The sequence below is a fragment of the Pogoniulus pusillus genome, chromosome 2 (genome assembly GCF_015220805.1).
Source record: "Pogoniulus pusillus isolate bPogPus1 chromosome 2, bPogPus1.pri, whole genome shotgun sequence".
Classification (NCBI taxonomy): domain Eukaryota; kingdom Metazoa; phylum Chordata; class Aves; order Piciformes; family Lybiidae; genus Pogoniulus; species Pogoniulus pusillus.
In genome coordinates, this window is record NC_087265.1 from 47,210,841 (window position 1) to 47,230,403 (window position 19,563).

The window sequence follows — 19,563 nt, forward strand, 5'->3', positions numbered from 1 at the left end:
TCACAGAGATCTGACAGATGGAGTGGAGGAGAATAAAGGACTAACCTGGAATTCCTCCAGGAAGAAGTCAAGTGGAACATTACTGAGATAAATTTCAGTACAAAAGACAGAAACCAGAAGTGAGCAGTTCCAGAAAGACATTAAAAGACAAGAAATGAAGACAATTGAACAAAACATACTAAGGGAGTGGGGAGATGAAGGAAGTCTAGGCATAGGACATTCAGCTGGTTAATAGAAACTTCTGAATTGAGCATTGCTCTCTGTTGGTTTGTTGGGGTTCTTTATAATATGAAGAGTCTTTACACATATTTTTTGTGTATGGGAAGGTATTCAAGGGAGAAAAAAATGTCTAAAACAAGAATTCAAAAAAAAGAAGGGCAGGAGGTGGAGAGGGACAGGGCAGAAGGCGGAGAGGGACAGGGCAGAAGGCGGAGAGGGACAGGGCAGAAGGCGGAGAGGGACAGGGCAGAAGGCGGAGAGGGACAGGGCAGAAGGCTTAGAGGGACAAGTTCACCAGAACAGGCTCAAAGGCTACAAAACAAAATCTTAATGTCCATTTCAATAAGTGAGGCTCAAGCTTTATTTTTACCTTAGTTGGTTAGCTAGTTTTGCGAAGCCCACCTGGACAGAGAGGGGCAATGCATAAGCTGAATGGACAAGTATATGATTACTAATAAATACAGAACAGGCAAATCTGCAAGCAAAGATACTCACAACAGACAACAAAAATCCCAGAGATTAAGAAATACAGAAAGTCAGCAGAATCAAAAGATTTTCACCAGAGATAGTCAACAGTGTTTCTGAAGCATGGCAGATGGCATTAGGAACTGAGAAAGTGAATACTGGGAGTCAGCCAAGACCATGAATTGTCAGAAGGGTTTGGAAGTGCATAAGAACTACAGAAAAACATAGAGCCTAAAGGGAACTGATAAAATGACAGAGGAAAGAAAGTACAGAAGCTTAAAGAGGGAAGGGAAAAAAACACAACATAAAAAAGAACAGAAAATAAAAGAAGTCATCCAGAGTGACAAAACAGAAGTTCTACAAAGTCCCATTCTTGCAGGGAGAGAATAAAAGTGCTGAAAAAGTTCAAACAGTTGCCACAGAAAGGAACTCTGAGCACACAGTGCACAGAGAAGACCAGCTCAAGTGTCTAGCTGACTTGGCACATGGTGCACAGTTCAAATGAGGAGTAACAGCACCAGGGCAGCTACAGAGTTGGATGGTTATCCATAGGGTAACTGAAGGGTGGGAAATTATGAATGGAAGAAAGTTGCAAGTCGAAGTCAGATAGAGAGAGATAGTAATAGGTAGAATCGTGTGCATGCAGGCCATAAGAATGTTAGAAAGACAGGCAGAAGAAAATGTTGGTGTTGTTATTAAAGAGGTAAGATCAGGCAGAGCTTCAAAACAACAGCACAGATGAACCAACTTCCTTGCCAAAAATTTACAGTGAGTACTGTTCATAGAATCACAGAATCAAGCAGGTTCGAAGAGACCTCCAAGATCATCCAGTCCAACCCATCCCCCAGCTCTATCCAGTCAACTAAACCATGGCACTAAGTGCCTCAGCCAGGCTCTGCTTCAACACCTCCGGGGACAGTGACTCCACCACCTCCCTGGGCAGCCCATTCCAATGCCAATCACTCTCTCTGACAACAACTTCCTCCTAACATCCAGCCTAGACCTCCCCTGGCACAACTTGAGACTGTGTCCCCTTGTTCTGTTGCTGCTTGCCTGGCAGAAGAGCCCAACCCCACCTGGCTACATCCTCCCTTCAGATATTTGTAGACAGCAATGAGCTCTGCCCTGAGTCTCCTTTTCTCCAGGCTGCACACCCCCAGCTCCCTCAGCAAACAGGGTTTGTGTTCCAGGCCCCTCCCCAGCCTTGCTGCCCTTCTCCAAACACCTTCCAGCACCTCAACATCTCTCTTGAATTGAGGAGCCCAGAACTGGACACAGCACTCAAGGTGTGGCCTGAGCAGTGCTGAGTACCTGTTGGAGGTGATAGTCTCCACAGAAGAGGCAGTGTTAATAAACAAGGGAACAAAGTTCTGTGGGAGGTAAAAAGACAAACTTCAGGTACTTTGAGAGCAGTAACACTTCCAAAAGATCAAGAAAACAAAACGAAGACAAGGTCATGGCAAAGCTGAGGAGTTTTGCACCTGAATGAAAAAAGAAAGTGATGGAACAGCACAGAGAAGAGGCTGAACTGGAGGCTGCCATAATTTTAGAGGAAAGGAGAGAGAATAGCAAAGTAAGTGTAATCCAGACATAAACTGATATAAGAGCATGAAAAGCATGGGAAAGCAGAGAGATAAACAAGCAGCAACAAAGCAGTGGGAAACACTAGCAGAAAGGGAACAGTATCATCCTGACTTGCTCTTTCACATATCCTCCACCTTCTGTTATCTGAAGCTGTTACATATACCCTTTCTGACGTACATTAGTTGCTTTAACAAATTACAGGATGATTTAAAATGCTGATAAGGATTTGCTATGTCATAGTTGTACTAGGAAGAGATTTAATCCACTGAAGCTTATACTGCATGCCAAGTCCACATAAGCAGAATGGGTAAAGGCATCTTATTCGTGTACACTCTCCAGCTATATTAGAATTTCATGCCAACATCTGCTTTTGTTCTGTAGCACTGGGCTAATCTAAGTTCTATTTTCCCACAGTTTTAATCATATTCATGTGTTGATAGCTAAAACAACATACTGATAGCTTCATTCCTCTCAAGATACAGTACACAACAGAGTAAATAACATCGCTGGTCAAGTGTTCGTCTGCATGCTCAGACAGAGAATCATAGAGTCAAGCAGGTTGGAAGAGATCTCCAAGATCATCCAGGCCAACCTAGCACCCAGCCCTGGCCAATCAACCAGACCATGGCACTAAGTGCCTCATCCAGGCTTTGCTTCAACACCTCCAGGGACGGTGCCTCCACCACCTCCCTGGGCAGCCCATTCCAATGCCAATCACTCTCTCTGACAACAACTTCCTCCTAGACCTCCTCTGGTACAACTTGAGACTGTGTCCCCTTCTTCTGTTGCTGCTTGCCTGTGGGAAGAGACTAACCCCACCTGGCTACAACCACCCTTCAGGTAGTTGTAGGCAGCAATGAGGTCTGCCCTGAGCCTCCTCTTCTGCAGGCTAAACACCCCCAGCTACTTCAGCCTCTCCACACAGGGCTGTGCTCCAGGCCCCTCATCAGCCCTGCTGCCCTTCTCTGGACACGTTCCAGTATCTCAACACCTCTCTTGAATTGAGTAGCCCAGAACTGGACACAGCAGTCAAGGTGTGGCCTGAGCAGTGTTGAGTACAAGGGAAGAATAACCTCCCTTGTCCTACTGGCCACACTGTTGAAGATCTAGACAGCTAAGAACAGATACTAAAGCTGCTTACACATCCACCAATTACTCTTAAGATACTCTACTCAACAAAACCCAATTCATGGTCCCAAGTTTGACAGGTGAGCCATTGCATGCAATGTGTTATGTCCTCACTTGAAGTCGTATCTGGTAACCTGACTACATCACCTGAACTCACCTTTGAGGTGAAGACCATGTGTATATGATGTCAACTTCTGAAAAGGTTTCCAATCCATCACTAAGCAGGTTTCTGATTCAGAGAAACCATTCTAACAAATGAAATTGCAGGCCACATAAGAAAGATATACTGGAACACAACTGATCCTGTAACATGTTCAGTGAAAGACAAGGCAATGAAGCTATCTGAAGGAAATCTACAGTCCCATGCTGTGATTGATTAAAAGGTCCTGTGACATGAGATTAGGATGATACAAATACACAGAAGTTCAAACTAAGCAGAATGGCAACAGGAGCTCAACGAAGCAGACAAAGCTCTGCCTTCATTAACACAGACAATCTCCCAAAGTGATGGTTACTGGGCATGAGGTGCTTCTTGTCTTGGAAACCAGGTAACTGCCTGCTGCTTTCTGAAAAGAACAGTATTGTTCCACAACTCTAAGTGTCCATCACTATGCCTATCCCAAATAGGTAAACTGTAAACAGAGAGGAAGATACATGGTGATGAATGTGCTGGGAAGGCAGGAGCATTCATTACAGGCACAGCATCAGCTCCAAGCCAGAGCTTAACCAATTTACTTTACAAGATCCCTGCTGCCAAGTTCTGTATAACACCAGGTGCCAAAAGCCTCCAAAGCCAGAGCCTGAATCTTGTTTGCTATGACTGAATAAACAGCACAAGAGATTCTTCAGTTCACCTGAATAATTTTCATGCTGTCCATAGTGGAAGATAAAGATGCTATTCTTGTCCATAGTGGAAGATAAAGATGCTATTCTTGTCCATAGTGGAAGATAAAGATGCTATTCTTCACAGGTCTGTGTTTAATGACAGGTGTGTATGGTGTAGCCAAGCAAAGACAGGACAATTAAAAGGAAATTAATATAGAAATTGATAATGACATTTTTATGGACATAAAAGGAGGCCCATGAGAGAAATAAGGTTTAAGTGATTGCCAGGGATATTTGTTTATAGCTGATGATAAAGACATTGCTAAAAAAAATGCAAATTTCACCCACTTCAGCAGTTGCAAAGGATACTAAAAAGAAAACAATTTCACACTTCTTATCTGTTGATGCAGGCAAGAAAAGGACCCAAAGCACATCTCAGATGTGTGCTAAGGTTGCTGCTACTGTTCAGGACATAGGGCAGTGCTAGTAACTACTTTTGTCAGCACATATTACATCATTCACTGACATCCACAGCAAATATACATTGCTGCATTAGAAGTTGGATGGCTGAGAAACTTCATCTGCACCCTACAAAGTACAAAACCACTCAGGAAATAGGAGGAGAGGAGCAGAAGGCAGACTGGGCAATAATCAAGCCCAGTGAGTCACTGGAAGACAGCAATGAGAAATTCACTCATGACTACACACGGAAGAACTGGTGACAGGACACTGAGATCTAGCAGAAGGGACAAATCTGGTGAAAGCAATGAGGCAACCAAGTTCCTGAAGAAAGAGGTCATCACTTCCTTCCAGAACAAAAGAATGTCAACAGAATTGCCTTTCTGAATGTCTCACAGCTCTTAGGTAACCTTTACTGGCAATATCCATCCACCTCCACTAGATCCTGTGCCAAAGTCATCACTTTGAGATACATTAGCACAACTACCACAACCAACAACAATTACCAGATGCTGAGTTTCATCCTTAGCAGAACTCAAAGAACTGGGGCTATGCTTGCCATGTGGAATCTAAGCAGCTAGAAATGATCTTCATCAGAACACACAGTACTGTCAGAAATCCCTACATGACTAACATTGTTATGAAATTATAGTTATGCATTTCCCATGTGTATCAGGCTTTTCTAATGATCATCCTGCATACACCATTAAAAATCATAGAATCAAGCAGGTTGGAAAAGACCTCTAAGATCATCCAGTCCAACCTAGCACCCAGCCCTAGCCAGTCAACCAGACCATGGCACTAAGGACCTCATCCAGACTTTGCTTCAACACCTTCAGGGACAGTGACTCCACCACCTCCCTGGGCAGCCCATTCCAATGCCAATCACTCTCTCTGACAACAACTTCTTCCTAACATCCAGCCTAGACCTGCCCTGGCACAGCTCGAGACTGTGTCCCCTTGTTCTGTTGCTGCTTGCCTGGCAGAAGAGACCAACCCCCACCTGGCTACAGCCTCCCCTCAGGGAGTTGTAGACAGCAATGAGGTCCCCCTTGAGCCTCCTCTTCTGCAGGCTGCACACCCCCAGCTCCCTCAGCCTCTCCTCATAGGGTTTGTGTTCCAGGCCCCTCACCAGCTTCGCTGCCCTACTCTGGACACCTTCCAGCACCTCCAACATCTCTCTTGAACTGAGAAGCCCAGAACTGGACACAGCATTTGAAGTGTGGCCTGAGAAGTGCTGAGTACAGGGGAAGAAGAACCTCCCTTGTCCTGTTGGCCACTGTGCTCCTGATCCACGCCAGGACGCCACTGGCTCTCCTGGGCACACTGCTGGCTCATCTTCACTCTATTATGTACCAGTACCCCCAGGTCTCTTTCTGCCTGGCTGCTCTCAGCCACTCTGTCCCCAGCCTATAGCACTACTTGGGGATGTTGTGGCCAAAGTGTAGAACCTTGCACTTGGCCTTGTTCAATCTCATCCACTGCTAACTCCCAGACAGAAACGCTCCCATAATGAACTTGACAACCATTCTCTACCAAATTCTTATCTCCAAACAGACTCCACACCTGAATCAAACTGCTCGATTGCAGCTCTCCTTACTAATGCAAGGAGAACTTCTTTCTCTTGCAGGATTCAGGCATAAAAATGACACTTCTTTTCCAGGAGAATTTTACTCATAGGATGGCGACATAAAATTGATATTGCTTTTGTCAGAATAGTTTTAACTGCATTAAATGTGCCTGCAAACCATGTGGGTATGATTTCTTGCACATATTTTAATGACTCTGTGCCTGCACAAAATCTTTAACGGGGAGAATTTAACAAGTCAACTGGAGTTATCAGGAGACAAACGGATGAATCTTGAATCACTGAAGGGTCCCATATGCATTTGTGAAGCAAATAGTACTTCATCACTCTCTTGAGTCACTTAATGCCCAGTCTACACTTTCATTCAAGGCACTGAAATGTTTGTATGAGCTGATGGTTGCTGCATCAGTTAAGAACATTGGAGAGCACTAGAACTCTTCATGCTCTGGACAATAGGTTGGACTGGATGATCTTGGAGGTCTCTTCCAACCTGGTTGATTCTGATTCTATAATATTTCTAACCTTAGCATTAGTAACATCTTGTAATCTCTAACTGTAAAGAAGGGAGAGGGATGCTCTCCCTTTTAAGGTCACACTGAAATCAGTATGGCACAACAAAATACATATGGTCTTGCAGGGAAACAAGAAACAACATGAATAAGTCTTCTCCCAGGCAACCAGCAACAGAACAAGGGGACACAGTCTCAAGTTGTGCCAGGGTGGGTATAGGCTGGATATTAGGAAGAAGTTCTTCACAGAGAGAGTGATTTCCCATTGGAATGGGCTGCCCAGGGAGGTGGTGGAGGCACCGTCCCTGGGGGTCTTCAAGAAAAGCCTGGATGAGGCACTTAGTGCCATGGTCTGGTTGATTGGACAGGGCTGGGTGCTAGGTTGGACTGGATGAGCTTGGAGGTCTCTTCCAACCTGGTTGATTCTATGATTCTATGAATAAGTCCTATTAGGTATGAGGCTCATGTGCTAGTTAGAGCCTAGCTGGGGTATTTTGCCAGTAGAATAAAGATGTGATGGTTTGGGTGGTACCTGCCCCACACACACACTTAAGAAAATCATCCAGACTGTGGGAAATTGAATGAAGCTTTGTATTAACAGCTCAGCACAATATACAAGCAGGTATTTACAACATATACAGCTAGAGACAGAAATAGACAAGTTAAAAAGTAATACAGAAACACAGCAGTCCTCCCAGAAACCTGAGTCCCCAGGAGGAGCTCTCAACCACCCTTTCCACCTCCTTTCCACCCCTCTACCTTACCCCAGCCTTTGTGATAAGGTCAAGGTATGTTTGGAGGGGCAGCCAGGGAGGTTAGGAAGCAGAAGGTTTAGTCAGACAGCAAGTTAGGTTAGAGAGAAAGAAGTTCATGCAGCCCCAGAGTGCAACTCTGTTATCTATATTTATGGTCTTGCTCTTACCCATCTCAGCAAGCCTATGAGTGCAGCAGACATCACCACTGTTTCCTTTTCACAGCCTAGCATCTAATTCTTCTCACCCAAATATCCCAGCTAGGCTCAAACTAGCCCAGCTGACTAAAAGAAAGAGAGAAGGAAGAGAATGACCCATAGCTAGGATTGCTGATTCTCTTTGAAATGCCATTTTCAGTAGCATACAATCATTATTTATTACTACATTAATATGGGCACCTTCCCCACTACTCTACCTTAGGCAGTCCCATCTCTACAGGAATTTGCTGGGACTCCTTATGACACTATTTTAATGTTTTTAACAGATTAATGTGGCATTATTGTTGGGATTTAGTCACATTACCATGCTGCATCCCAGCAAAAATTCCCTCAAATGCTTTCCTTCAATAATTCCTTTTATTCAGAATGATCATATGATGACAGTGGAACACTAAATGGAATAAGGCATTCTTCAAACACTCATCCTTCAGCTGTATCCTTTGTGAGAATCAAGTCAGCTATTACATATTTATGCTATGTTACTTTATAGTTTAGACCTTTCTGACATGCTTATATTAAGCCCCCCCCCCAGTTCATGTGATTAGACTCAGAGACTTTAGCTATACCCTTTGTGAGAATCAAGTCAGCTATTACATATTTATGCTATGTTACTTTATAGTTTAGACCTTTCTGACATGCTTATATTAAGCCCCCCCCCAGTTCATGTGATTAGACTCAGAGACTTTAGCTATGCCCTTGGTGAGAATCAAGTCAGCTATTACATATTTATGCTATGTTACTTTATGGTTTAGACCTTTCTGACATGCTTATATTAAGCCCCCCCCCCCCAGTTCATGTGATTAGACTCAGAGACTTTAGCTATACCCTTGGTGAGAATCAAGTCAGCTATTACATATTTATGCTATATTACTTAATAGTTTAGACCTTTCTGACATGCTTATATTAAGCCCCTCCCAAATTCAGGTCATTAGACTCAGATTCAGGTCATTAGACTCAGTGACTTTACCTATACCCTTTGTGAGAATCAAGTCAGCTATTACATATTTATGCTATGTTACTTTATGGTTTAGACCTTTCTGACATGCTTATATTAAGCCCCCCCCCCCCCCCCCCCCCCAGTTCAGGTCATTAGACTCAGTCACTCGATACATGAATTAAACAAGGAGAATTTGACCAAATAATAGACTCAACCTCAAGGGAGGAAGACTAATGTAGGACAGGAGGACTTGAATTCCTTCATCTCACTCTGAAAGTACTTTTTTCTCTGGCTAGGCTTACCTGCTCATCCCAGTATTGCCATTTCCTCAAAAACCTGGCACTACAACACACAGTAAAAAAAAAAAGGCAGCGGTGTGGAATCAGAAGAGTAGATAATACTAAGTAAAACCACTACAAACTGTGCATGAGTGTGAGCACTCATGCTTACAACTGGTAATTGAGCACACATATGTGGCTTCTTGCTGAACTTGTTGTTAACACTGTTCCCATACAGAGATGTGTCTCTTTATAAGGTATTTACCATCCAGTTCCATAAACAGGCACATTCAAAGCACATACTCACAGGTGTGTGTTCATTACACACAGTCAAGGAGGGGTTATTTCATTAAATCCTTCTTTACACTGCATTTTTCAAACACTGATGATGGCAATTCATTGGTTTTGAAGAAGGATGGTGTAGTGTTAAAGAAGGCATAAAAGAAGTCATCTTGTTAACTTGGTACCAACAGGCTGTCAGGGACTTCAAACTCATGCAGTATGGCTTAAATATCAGCAAATGCATTTTAGGACTCTCTTTTTCTGGGTGATCAAAGGGGAAGGGGGGAGGATTAAACAAGCAAAATAGTTTATAGGCTGAAATTTTGAAATCACTTCACACACAGAATCACACAGAATCAACCAGGCTGGAAAAGACCTCTAGGATCATCAAGTCCAACCTATCACCCAACCCTTCTAATTAACTAAACCATGGCACTAAGTGCCTCATCCAGCCTCCTCTTAAACACCTCCAGGGCTGGTGACTCTATGACCTCCCCAAGCAGCTGGTTCCAATGGGCAATCACTCTTTCCATGTAGAACTTCTTCCTAACATCCTGTCTAAACTTCTCTGTGTTTCTGCAATGCCTTCTGTTACAATGGAACCTCAAATCCTTGACACATTCCTTTGAGGTCTTATTCCCTAGTCCTTGCAAATTACTATGGGACTATGTCCTTCAACAAGCACAAACTTAACTTGCAGCAGTTAGTAATATCACTGTTTCAAAATGGAATAACCTAAACACACATTTCCTCAAGCAAACACTACCAATTTATGTTCCTCTGTATCAGAATCAACCAGGTTGGAAGTGACCTCCAAGATCATCCACTCCAACCTAGCACCCAGACCTAGACAATCAACCAGACCATGGCACTAAGTGCCTCAGCCAGGCTTTGTTTGAACACCTCCAAGGACTGTGACTCCACCACCTCTCTGGGCAGCCCATTCCAATGGCAAATCTTGAATTCAGAGACAGTAGAGCCTAAGGGATGAGAAGTAATCCAATATACTACATTTCTTTAGTCTCCCTTTTTAATGCTTCCTGATTTTCATTAATGATTTTTGTTATTTTTTTAGTGGTTTGGTTTTTTTTTCCTTTTGACCTAAAAACTCTGACCCAGACAACACATTTTTCAAACACTCTGCCAAAACAAGGGTTATGTTACTGACATCTTTTGAAATGTAAAGGCAAAAAAACCCCAACTGGTAACTGATGTTATCAGTTCTATCCAATGCCAATCACTCTCTCTGCCATAACATCCAGCCTAGACCTCCGCTGCCACAACTTCAGACTGTGTCCCCTTGTCCTGTTGCTGCTTGCTTGGCAGAAGAGACCAACCCCACCTGGCTACAATCTCCTTTCGGGCAGTTGAGGTCAGACAATTTCCATCCAAAACAGGCTTCAGTGGATGCCTATTCCACTATTTGGAGATTATCCTCAATGTTTCATGTCAAAAATACAGTAGTTTGCAGCATTAACAAAGTCCAAGCCAAGCAAAGGGCATGCCACTAGAGCTTCCAGTCACACAAAACTGCATGGAGATAGAATCATTTTCAGTAAGCAAAGGAGACATCAAGAACAACTTCAAAACAGAGATAAGTCAAGATTTTAGGGTATACTTGAATAAGGAAAACAAAGAAGCTGAGGAGAGCGTTAGTCATATTAAAAAGTCCACAAACACTCTGCAAAGCACCAAAATACCGTGAAACCAATACTTTCAGGAATTCCAGTCCAATGCCAAGAAACAGAATGTACTCCTTGGGACTAATACATTAAAATACTGAAAATAAATTCTAATGGATTAAGAAGATCTTGTATCAAGTGAAAGGTATGGTTAAATCACTCCAAATCTAATCAAGCTTAAAAGCAGAGCAGTCTTTACTCATTATTAATACGAGCGTAAGCTGGATAAGTAGGCTGGGAAACTGTAAATTATGGCCTGTAAAAGGAACACAGTATTTTTGTGGTTTTTACAAATGGTTTTAATTAAAAATTAATTATTTTTTTTTTACTGAAGCACTTCTTAAGTTTGGTCTTCCCTGGTCTCCCACAGACATTTGTTAAATAGCGGGGGGTGAAACTGGAAGACAGATTCTAAACGAGAAGAATCAAATCCGCGTTGTACATTGCTTACATTTCTACGTGGAAATATGAACATATTTTTATATCTTGAGCACTTAATCCTGTGCTTTGATGTCAGGAAAAATAAGGCTCATCCCCCTGCCAATCTCCAGCCCAGTTACATGTGAAAATTGGTGTTCTGCAAGGGCAAAGCGGAGCGACAGAAAAAAACCGCACGCTACTTTTCATGCTTCGGCTGAGCTTTTAAAACACACAGCCAAACTCGTTGCCATGGAAATGCTCTGCAAATACATCTCCAGTTTAAGATGGAGCCCAGGATCATTTTTTAAAATAAACTTCTCCTGTGATTGCAAATATAATTACTTTATGATGTTTTCAAGAGAAATAATGCCTACCATCTAGCATTTATTGCACTTAATGTGCTAACGGCAGCTGCAATGCCATTTTGTGCTACCTGCATGAAATCAGGCCACTATCCTCCTATGCAAAATGCTCATAGATTTGGGTTTTCTTCATGCATTCCAACTTTTCCTATCCATCACCACAACACATTAGCATACATGAAAGTATCACCCTCGCAATAAAGTTGGCAGCAGCTAAAAACAAAAAGCAGGAGACGTGCCTCAGTAAAACAAATGTGCTTTTAAACAACACTCTAAATACTTCAGTTATTCATTTTCTTTTACAGCCCATTAGTAGGACTGTGTCAATGAGGGTAATAATGAAAAAGGGGAGAGTTATCTTGCCCAACTCCACTGTTATGTTCAGTGGGCTATTTTTAAAACTGATTTGAGATGAAGAGGAAAAGAAAAAAAAACCTACTACTGCAAAATGAAGCAAGATCTGTGCCTGCAGAATAGCTCAGTCCTGTTATACAATGGGGTTTGCTGCTTTAAATAACCTACCACCGCAGGTGAACAGCTGCCTAATAACACTGCATTTCATACAGCAAACATACGTGTTCACAGCAGCTTTGTGTGCCATGCAAAGACAAAGCAAAACACAAATGCAACACAATCTTGTCATTAACACTTTGCTACAGCAAAGGTATAACCTTTTACCACAGCTTAGTTAAAATACATTGACAATAAAAGAGGTTGAATATATATATATAGAGAGAGGGAACAACCTCACATTGTTCAAATAGCAATTAACAACATGCTAGATCTCCAAGAGATGCATTGCTCTGCTTATGTAAACAGTCTACCCCATAAATCCGGTAGCAAATCCAACATGAAGCAATTTCACAGACAAAGAGATTATAAATGACCTAAAACTGTAAAACAAAATGCTTGTGTTAGGAAAAAAAATTAGTATAAACCGTGAGGTCATACCTGATGACTTAGATACTGTAATGTCTCACCGGTTCCAAGCTGCATGACCTTTCTATTTCCAGAGACCCCCAAAAATTGCATTTCCTGTCTCACAAAAGTACATCACAGACCCATCTATCTTTCAGAATCTTCTGGGATAGAGGAGAAAGCATTAGCAGCCATTCTGTCCATCAGTAAGTGCTGGAGTCATTACCCTCAAGATAGCAGACCTTAAATATAGTTCCCTCCGTGCGATCACAGACATCCAGTAGTCAAGGAGGCTGACACAGCTATATCACTGATGCTGCTAATGCCATCTGAAAACAGTAAGCTTACTGCTTAAAGCAATCCTGCATCATCCAAACAGAACAAGCCACATCCTTCAACTCCTTACTTGCGCTTTTTATAAACCCCAGCACTGCCATTATAGATTTCCTTCCCATCTGTGGTCAGCTACAGGAGAAATTAGATATTATGCAACCAGCTTTGCATTAACAAAAGAAAAACGGCAGATGAAGTGACAGATCGAGGTTAGCAAATTTTGCTTGCATGACCACTCCTCAACAAGCACTATCACAATTCAGAGGAAGCATCACAATGGGATTCAAAGGAAAATTACCAGCAGGAAAGGATAAACAATTCACAGGCAGTAAGGCGTTTCAATAGCTCTCTGGGACCGAAACAGCTATTTTATGCAGCCTTATGAATCCTAGTCCCAGTTCAATTAAAAGCATTGCTTACCTAAGTATTTTTTTTGTGTTGGGTTTCAATAAATTGCATGAACAACTGCATTGTTTCCATTACTCCCTGCTAGCAGTCGGAAAACAGCATGTCTTGAACGCGTGCCAGTATTATGACAGCAAAAATGTGCTTTGATATCAAACAAAACAATCATGCATGGAGGGTTTTTTTCTGATAGGAGAGGCCCTTTTAGGCTAACAAATGTACAGTACCCTTAGTGATTTTAAAATTATGAAGAATACCAAGTACTAACCAGACTGTGTGTTAAAATGTATACTTGATGCAAGTGAAGCTGCCTATAAATCACTGTCTTTATTTTCACTACCATTACGGCTACAAACTCATGCAAACAAAAAACCACTTCACGACCTAGGACAAAAGAGTGCCACCAAGAAACTGGAAATGGTTACCATTTAATAACTACTCTGAAATGCAGACCCACAGAAAAGTTACTCAGGTTCACACAGTTCTTCACAGAGAGAGTGATTTGCCATTGGAATGGGCTACTCAGGGAGGTGGTGGAGTCACAGTCCCTGGAGGTGTTGAAGCAAAGCCTGGCTGGGGCACTTAGTGCCATGGTCTGGTTGAGGGCTGGGTGCTAGGTTGGACTGGATGATCTGGGAGGTCTCTTCCAACCTGGTTGATTCACAGTATCATCAGGGTTGGAAAAGACCTCACAGATCATCAAGTCCAACCCTTTACCACAGAGCTCAAGGCTAGACCATGGCACCAAGTGCCATATCCAACCTTGCCTTGAACTGCCCCAGGGACGGCGACTCCACCACCTCCCTGGGCAGCCCATTTCTATGATTCCACAAGAGTTAGGAAGTCCTATTGAAGACTAAGTCCATATCCTTAAACACACAGTAACATCCCCTCCACACCTAATGAAATATAGTATTATCTGTCCAATCTCACAGAGAAATACAAGTTGGAGGAAAAATTCCTCCCTAATTTTACTGAAGTTTGCATTTTACTCAAATGCATGTGGATGTCCTTCTTTACATTGAAATAAAAGCACAAGCTGAAACTAGAAGTAAATGGTTCTAAATTAATTCACTCAGATGCTATTAAATTAGATTATTATTATTATTATTATTCAGTTGTAGTAATTGAACTTTTGAGTTTTGAAGAGTTAACCAGATTTGCTTATAGTCATTCACATTAAGGCCCTAATAAAAGTGAACTGGTCTCATCCATGCCCACCACATCTGTGCTTTTAGAGAGAGAAACTCTGCTGTCAATTTTTAATTGATTCACTTTATACACTGTGCAACTGCCTCAACAGTATGGATGCTACATCTACAGGGAAAGGGAATTCAGTTAGTCACACACTCATACAAGGTCTGCAGTGGCATGCCTAGCAGCGGCTACCCAGTGAAGCCTCATTTGGCTTTAAGGTGCAGTAGGGAATCAGATCAGGCCAGATTTGATGATGCTTTTCATATTCTCCAAGAGAGTCAATCTTGAGGCCAAACAACTCAACATCATTTTTCACTGCTGATGACAGCAGCGGTCAGGCTGCCACGATGAACATCATGAATAGTCCTGAAAGCAGCCACTTGTCCAGTTTTTCCAGAATAACTCACAAATTCACCTTCAATCTCAAATATATTATTGCATCTAGGTGCAGAGGATATAAACACATACCCAGAAAAGGCCCTTCCAAAAAATAGACAAGAGTGATTCATCAGTAAATGTTGTGCCAGGGGAGATTTAGATTGAATATTGGGGAAAATTTCTTCACTGAAAGAGCAGCTAAGCACTGGAGCAGGCTGCCAAGAGAAGTGGTGAAGTCAACATCCCTGGAAGTGTTAAAAGAAGTATGTAGATGTGGTGCATAGGGATGTGGTTTAGTGGTGGACTTGGCAGTGTTAGCCTAACAGTAGGAGTCAATGATCTTGGGGGTCTTTACTGATCTGCTATGATTCTATGAGAAGAAGAATAGAATCAACCAGGTTGGAAGATACCTCCAAGATCATCCAGTCCAACCTATCACAGCCCTGTCCAATCATCTAGACCATGGCACTAAGTGCCTCATCCAGTCTGGTTTTTAACACCTCCAGGGATATAACCTCTCTTTTCCTACTGGCCACACTGTTCCTGATCCAAGCAAGGATGCCATTGGCTCTCTTGGCCACCTGGGCACACTTCTGGCTCATCTTCAGCCTACTATCTATCAGTGTCCCCAGGTCTCTCTCTGCCTGCCTGCCTTCCAGCAACTCTGTCCCCAGCCTTTAGCGCTGCTTGGGGTTGTTGTGGCCAAAGTGCAGAACACTGCACTTGGCCATGTTCAATCTCACCCCATTGGCCTCTGCCCACCCATCCAGTCTGGTCAGGTCTCTCTGCAGGGCTCTCCTACCCTCCAACAGCCCCACAGCTGCTCTTAGCTTGGTGCCATCTGCAAACTTACTGATGCTGGACTCAATCCCCTCGTCCACATAATCAATAAAGATACTGACCAGGACTGAGCCCAGGACTGATCCTTCCTGTGGATTAAGGAAGGTATAATAAAGGTCACTTTGACTCTATCACAAATCAGCTTCCAATCAAAAAGAATTGGCCTAAGCAGCCAATGAACAAATAAGAGAAGCTCTCCCACTCCATGTTTTTAATTAAACTTAAGTAACTTTTGCTAGTACTAATGCTCACAGTAGGCAATGTCTGAGATCAGCAAAAGGTACTTCAGACAGCAAAAGTAAAACAAGATGAGTGCAGTGCTCTACCAAAAGAGCTGGAAGTGAAACACAAACAGATGTTCCCCAGTAGAATTTTGGGGGCAAGTTTTACTATATAATTTTATTAACAACCAGAGGATAAGTCAGGACAATAAGTAGTGTGAATTACACCAAAAATCACAGTTCTGGTTTGTTTTGATATTTCTCACATTGGAAAGCACTGCTAATTTACAAGGAATGGAACATCACCAGGAAGGTATGGATTACCTTTAGGACCACAAGAATAACATTGGTGTAAAATTTAATCATGCAAAATGCAAAGATGTGAACCTACAGGTTGTTACATTTCTACTGAAGAAATGAGAGCTCAGCAATTGAAAATGTCCTACTGTGGCCAGTAGGACACAGAAGGTTCTTCTGCCCATGTACTCAAGCACTGGTAAGGCTACACCTTGAGTGCTGTGTCCAGTTCTGAGCTCCTCAATTCAAGAGAGATGTTGAGGTGCTGGAAGGTGTCCAGAGAAGGGCAACAAGTCTGGGGAGGGGCCTGGAGCACAGCCCTGTGAGGAGAGGCTGAGGGAGCTGGGGGTGTGCAGCCTGCAGAAGAGGAGGTTCAGGGCAGACCTCATTGCTGTCTACAACTACCTGAAGGGAGGTTGTAGGCAGGTGGGGTTGGGCTCTGCTGCTGGGAAGCCAGCAGCAAAACAAGGAGACACAGTCCCAAGTCATGCCAGGGGAGGTCTAGGCTGGATGTTAGGAGGAAATTCTTCACAGAGAGAGTGATTGGCATTGGAATGGGCTGCCCAGGGAGGTGGTGGAGTTGCCATCCCTGGAGGTGTTCAAGCAAAGCCTGGATGAGACACTTGGTGCCATGGTCTAGTTAATTGTCCAGGGCTGGGTGCTAGGTTGGGCTGGATGAGCTTGGAGGTCTCTTCCAACCTGCTTGATTCTATGACATTATATTACATTTTATTAACATAGCTGACAGAGGGCTTCACTTGCAACCACTGAGGGTTCTAGAACTGATTACAGGCAAATATCTTTCCCACCTCAAGAAGATGATGATGGAATCTGTTGTACAACACAACAGAAATGTATTTTCCCTACAAAGGAAGAAATAGCAATGCAATTGAAAGTGCTGGAAGCCATTAACAAAGCAACTGCCCCTAGCTCTTCCACAGAGGGAACAGCAGGGCAGAATCACAGAATGAATCACATTGGAAGAGACCTCCAAGATCATCCAGTCCAACCTAGCACTCAGCCCTATCCAACCAACCAGACCATGGCACTAAGTGCCTCAGCCAGGCTTTGCTTCAACACCTCCAAGAATGGCTACTCCACCACCTCCCTGGGCAGCCCATTCCAATGCCAATCACTCTCTCTGCCAACAACTTCCTCCTCACATCCAGCCTAGACCTCCCCTGGCACAGCTTCAGACTCTGTCCCCCTTGTTCTGTTGCTGCTTGCCTGGCAGAAGAGCCCAACCCCACCTGGCTACAGCCTCCCTTCAGGTAGCTGCAGACAGCAATGAGCTCTGCCCTGAGCCTCTTCTCCAGGCTACACAATCCCAGCAAGGCAGTACTGCTCTGGGTATCTCCCAAATATTACACAGTATTGAAGCTTCAGCCTAGGTACACTGCACATCTCCTACCAACCTTTCTTTTGACTCTTTTCATCTCTCCTTTGTCCCTAAAGAGAAAAGAACACCTCTTTTTTGCTTAAGAAAAAGTTGTCAGTTCACTAAACCCAGCTTCTTCTCTGCCTCGGAATAAATCTGACTTTTCTAAATATTTTGCATTAAAAAGTTCCCTTTCAAAGAAGAAAAATGTTAAATTTTGACATATAATTACCATTATCCTCTCTGCTAGCAGAAAACGATGGCAAAATGCCAGCTTGCTTGTCTGCTATAGATAAGACATATCCAAGCTTCCATCCTTCCCTTTAGAGAAAACAGAAGGGAAAGACCAGCCAGGAGAAAGCCTATCCTGTAAGGAAAGAAAATTAATATTCTCCTAGCAGAAAACATTTTCCTCTGAGCCTGAGGTAAATGATATGCCTTGCCATATGTTATGGTGGTCCTTTCTAGAATGACAAATTGGAGGAGGTTTTTTTTTTCCTGGATGGTCTTTCATACAATCTCTTCTCATCACCTCCAGCTTCGGCTGTGGGCAAACTCTCAGGAGGCATAAAATCAGCACAGCATCACCAAATCACAGAACTTCTCCCCCATGAGCCATTTAGACCCCTCTGGTTCAGTCTTGTATGAAGAAGTCTATGTGCATTCTTCAACCATCTTTTTGTAAAGGGCTAACCCTCCTGGGGGAGTGGTCTTCACCCTGACCCCAGGTGGTCCTGACCCCTCCCTGGGGGGGGGGGTCTGAACATTATCAGGTCTGGTGCTTAGCCCACTCCTACTTCTGTCTAGCCCCCCCCATATAAAACACTGAGGAACTTTCTCTCTCTCACCCTGCCTGACAGCATCACCTTACTGTTCCTCCTACTCTTTCCTTTACCTCGTCAACATGACACACCAGGGGACAAACCACTGCCATCAAGCTGGTTATATCTACTCTGCTCTCTTCAGACCCCACCTGGAGTCCTCTGTGCAGTTCTGGAGCCCCCAACACAACAGTGTCATGGAACTGTTGGAGTCAGTTCAGAGGAGGGCCATGAGGGTGCTCAGAGGGCTGCAGCAGCTCTGCTATGAGGACAGGCTACAAGAGTTGGGGCTCTGCAGCCTGCAGAAGAGAGGGCTTCAAGGAGACCTTGCAGTGGCATTCCAGTATCTGAAGGGGACCTACAGGAAGGCTGGAGAGGGACTATTGACAAGGTCTGGTAATGACAGGACAAGGGGGAATGGGTTTGAACTGGAAGAAGGGAGGTTCAGACTAAATATCAGGAGGAAGTTCTTTACAGTGAGGGTGGTGAGACACTGGGAGGGGTTGCCCAGGGAGGCTGTGTCTGCTTCCTCCCTGGAGGTGTTTAAGGCCAGGTTGGATGAGGTCTTGAGAAACTTGCTCTAGTGGGAGGTGTCCCTGCCTACAGCAGAGGGTTGGAGCTGGATGATCCTTAAGGTCCTTTCCAACCTAAACCATTCTGTGATTCTATTTACATATTTTGTATCTGCTTTTCCCTTCCCTATACCTTTTGCAACTTCCCTACCTCATATACCTTTTATTTATTGTTAAACTTTTCTTCTTTTAACTTCCAAATCAAAATGAGATTATTTATTTGGGTGTGAATACCTTTCCTCTCTCTACATCTAATTCCTTTTCTTTGGGAAAGAAGTGGGAAGAGGGAAAGGCATCCTAAAAATTGTTATTGGTTCTATTAACTATATTTGAGTCTCTGGGAAATTTAAACTAGCACCAAGATACTTTTCAATCTGTGTAAGGCTTTAGAATTGACACTGCTGAACTCCAGCTCCAACTGTGTGCAGTATTTTAGCTTGCAGAAGAGGAGGCTCAGGGCAGACCTCATTGCTGTCTACAACTACCTGAAGGGAG

General features: G+C 43.3%; 1 protein-coding gene across 7 annotated transcripts in view; it reads right to left on the minus strand.

Moving 5' to 3' along the window:
* SLC4A10 (solute carrier family 4 member 10) overlaps nt 1-19,563 on the minus strand; it is a 193,056-nt gene that overhangs the window by 148,416 nt on the left and 25,077 nt on the right. For 2 of the 7 annotated variants that reach the window (XM_064164102.1, XM_064164091.1), the window contains exon 1: nt 12,660-13,055. The exons of 2 other annotated variants lie outside the window; for them this stretch is intronic. In XM_064164102.1, coding sequence (XP_064020172.1) covers nt 12,660-12,740 — 81 coding nt within the window. In that variant the 5' untranslated portion in view covers nt 12,741-13,055. Of the gene's footprint in view, nt 1-12,659; nt 13,057-19,563 lie in introns of those variants that run through there. 3 more of the 7 variants (XM_064164139.1, XM_064164133.1, XM_064164118.1) reach the window with 3 other exon arrangements.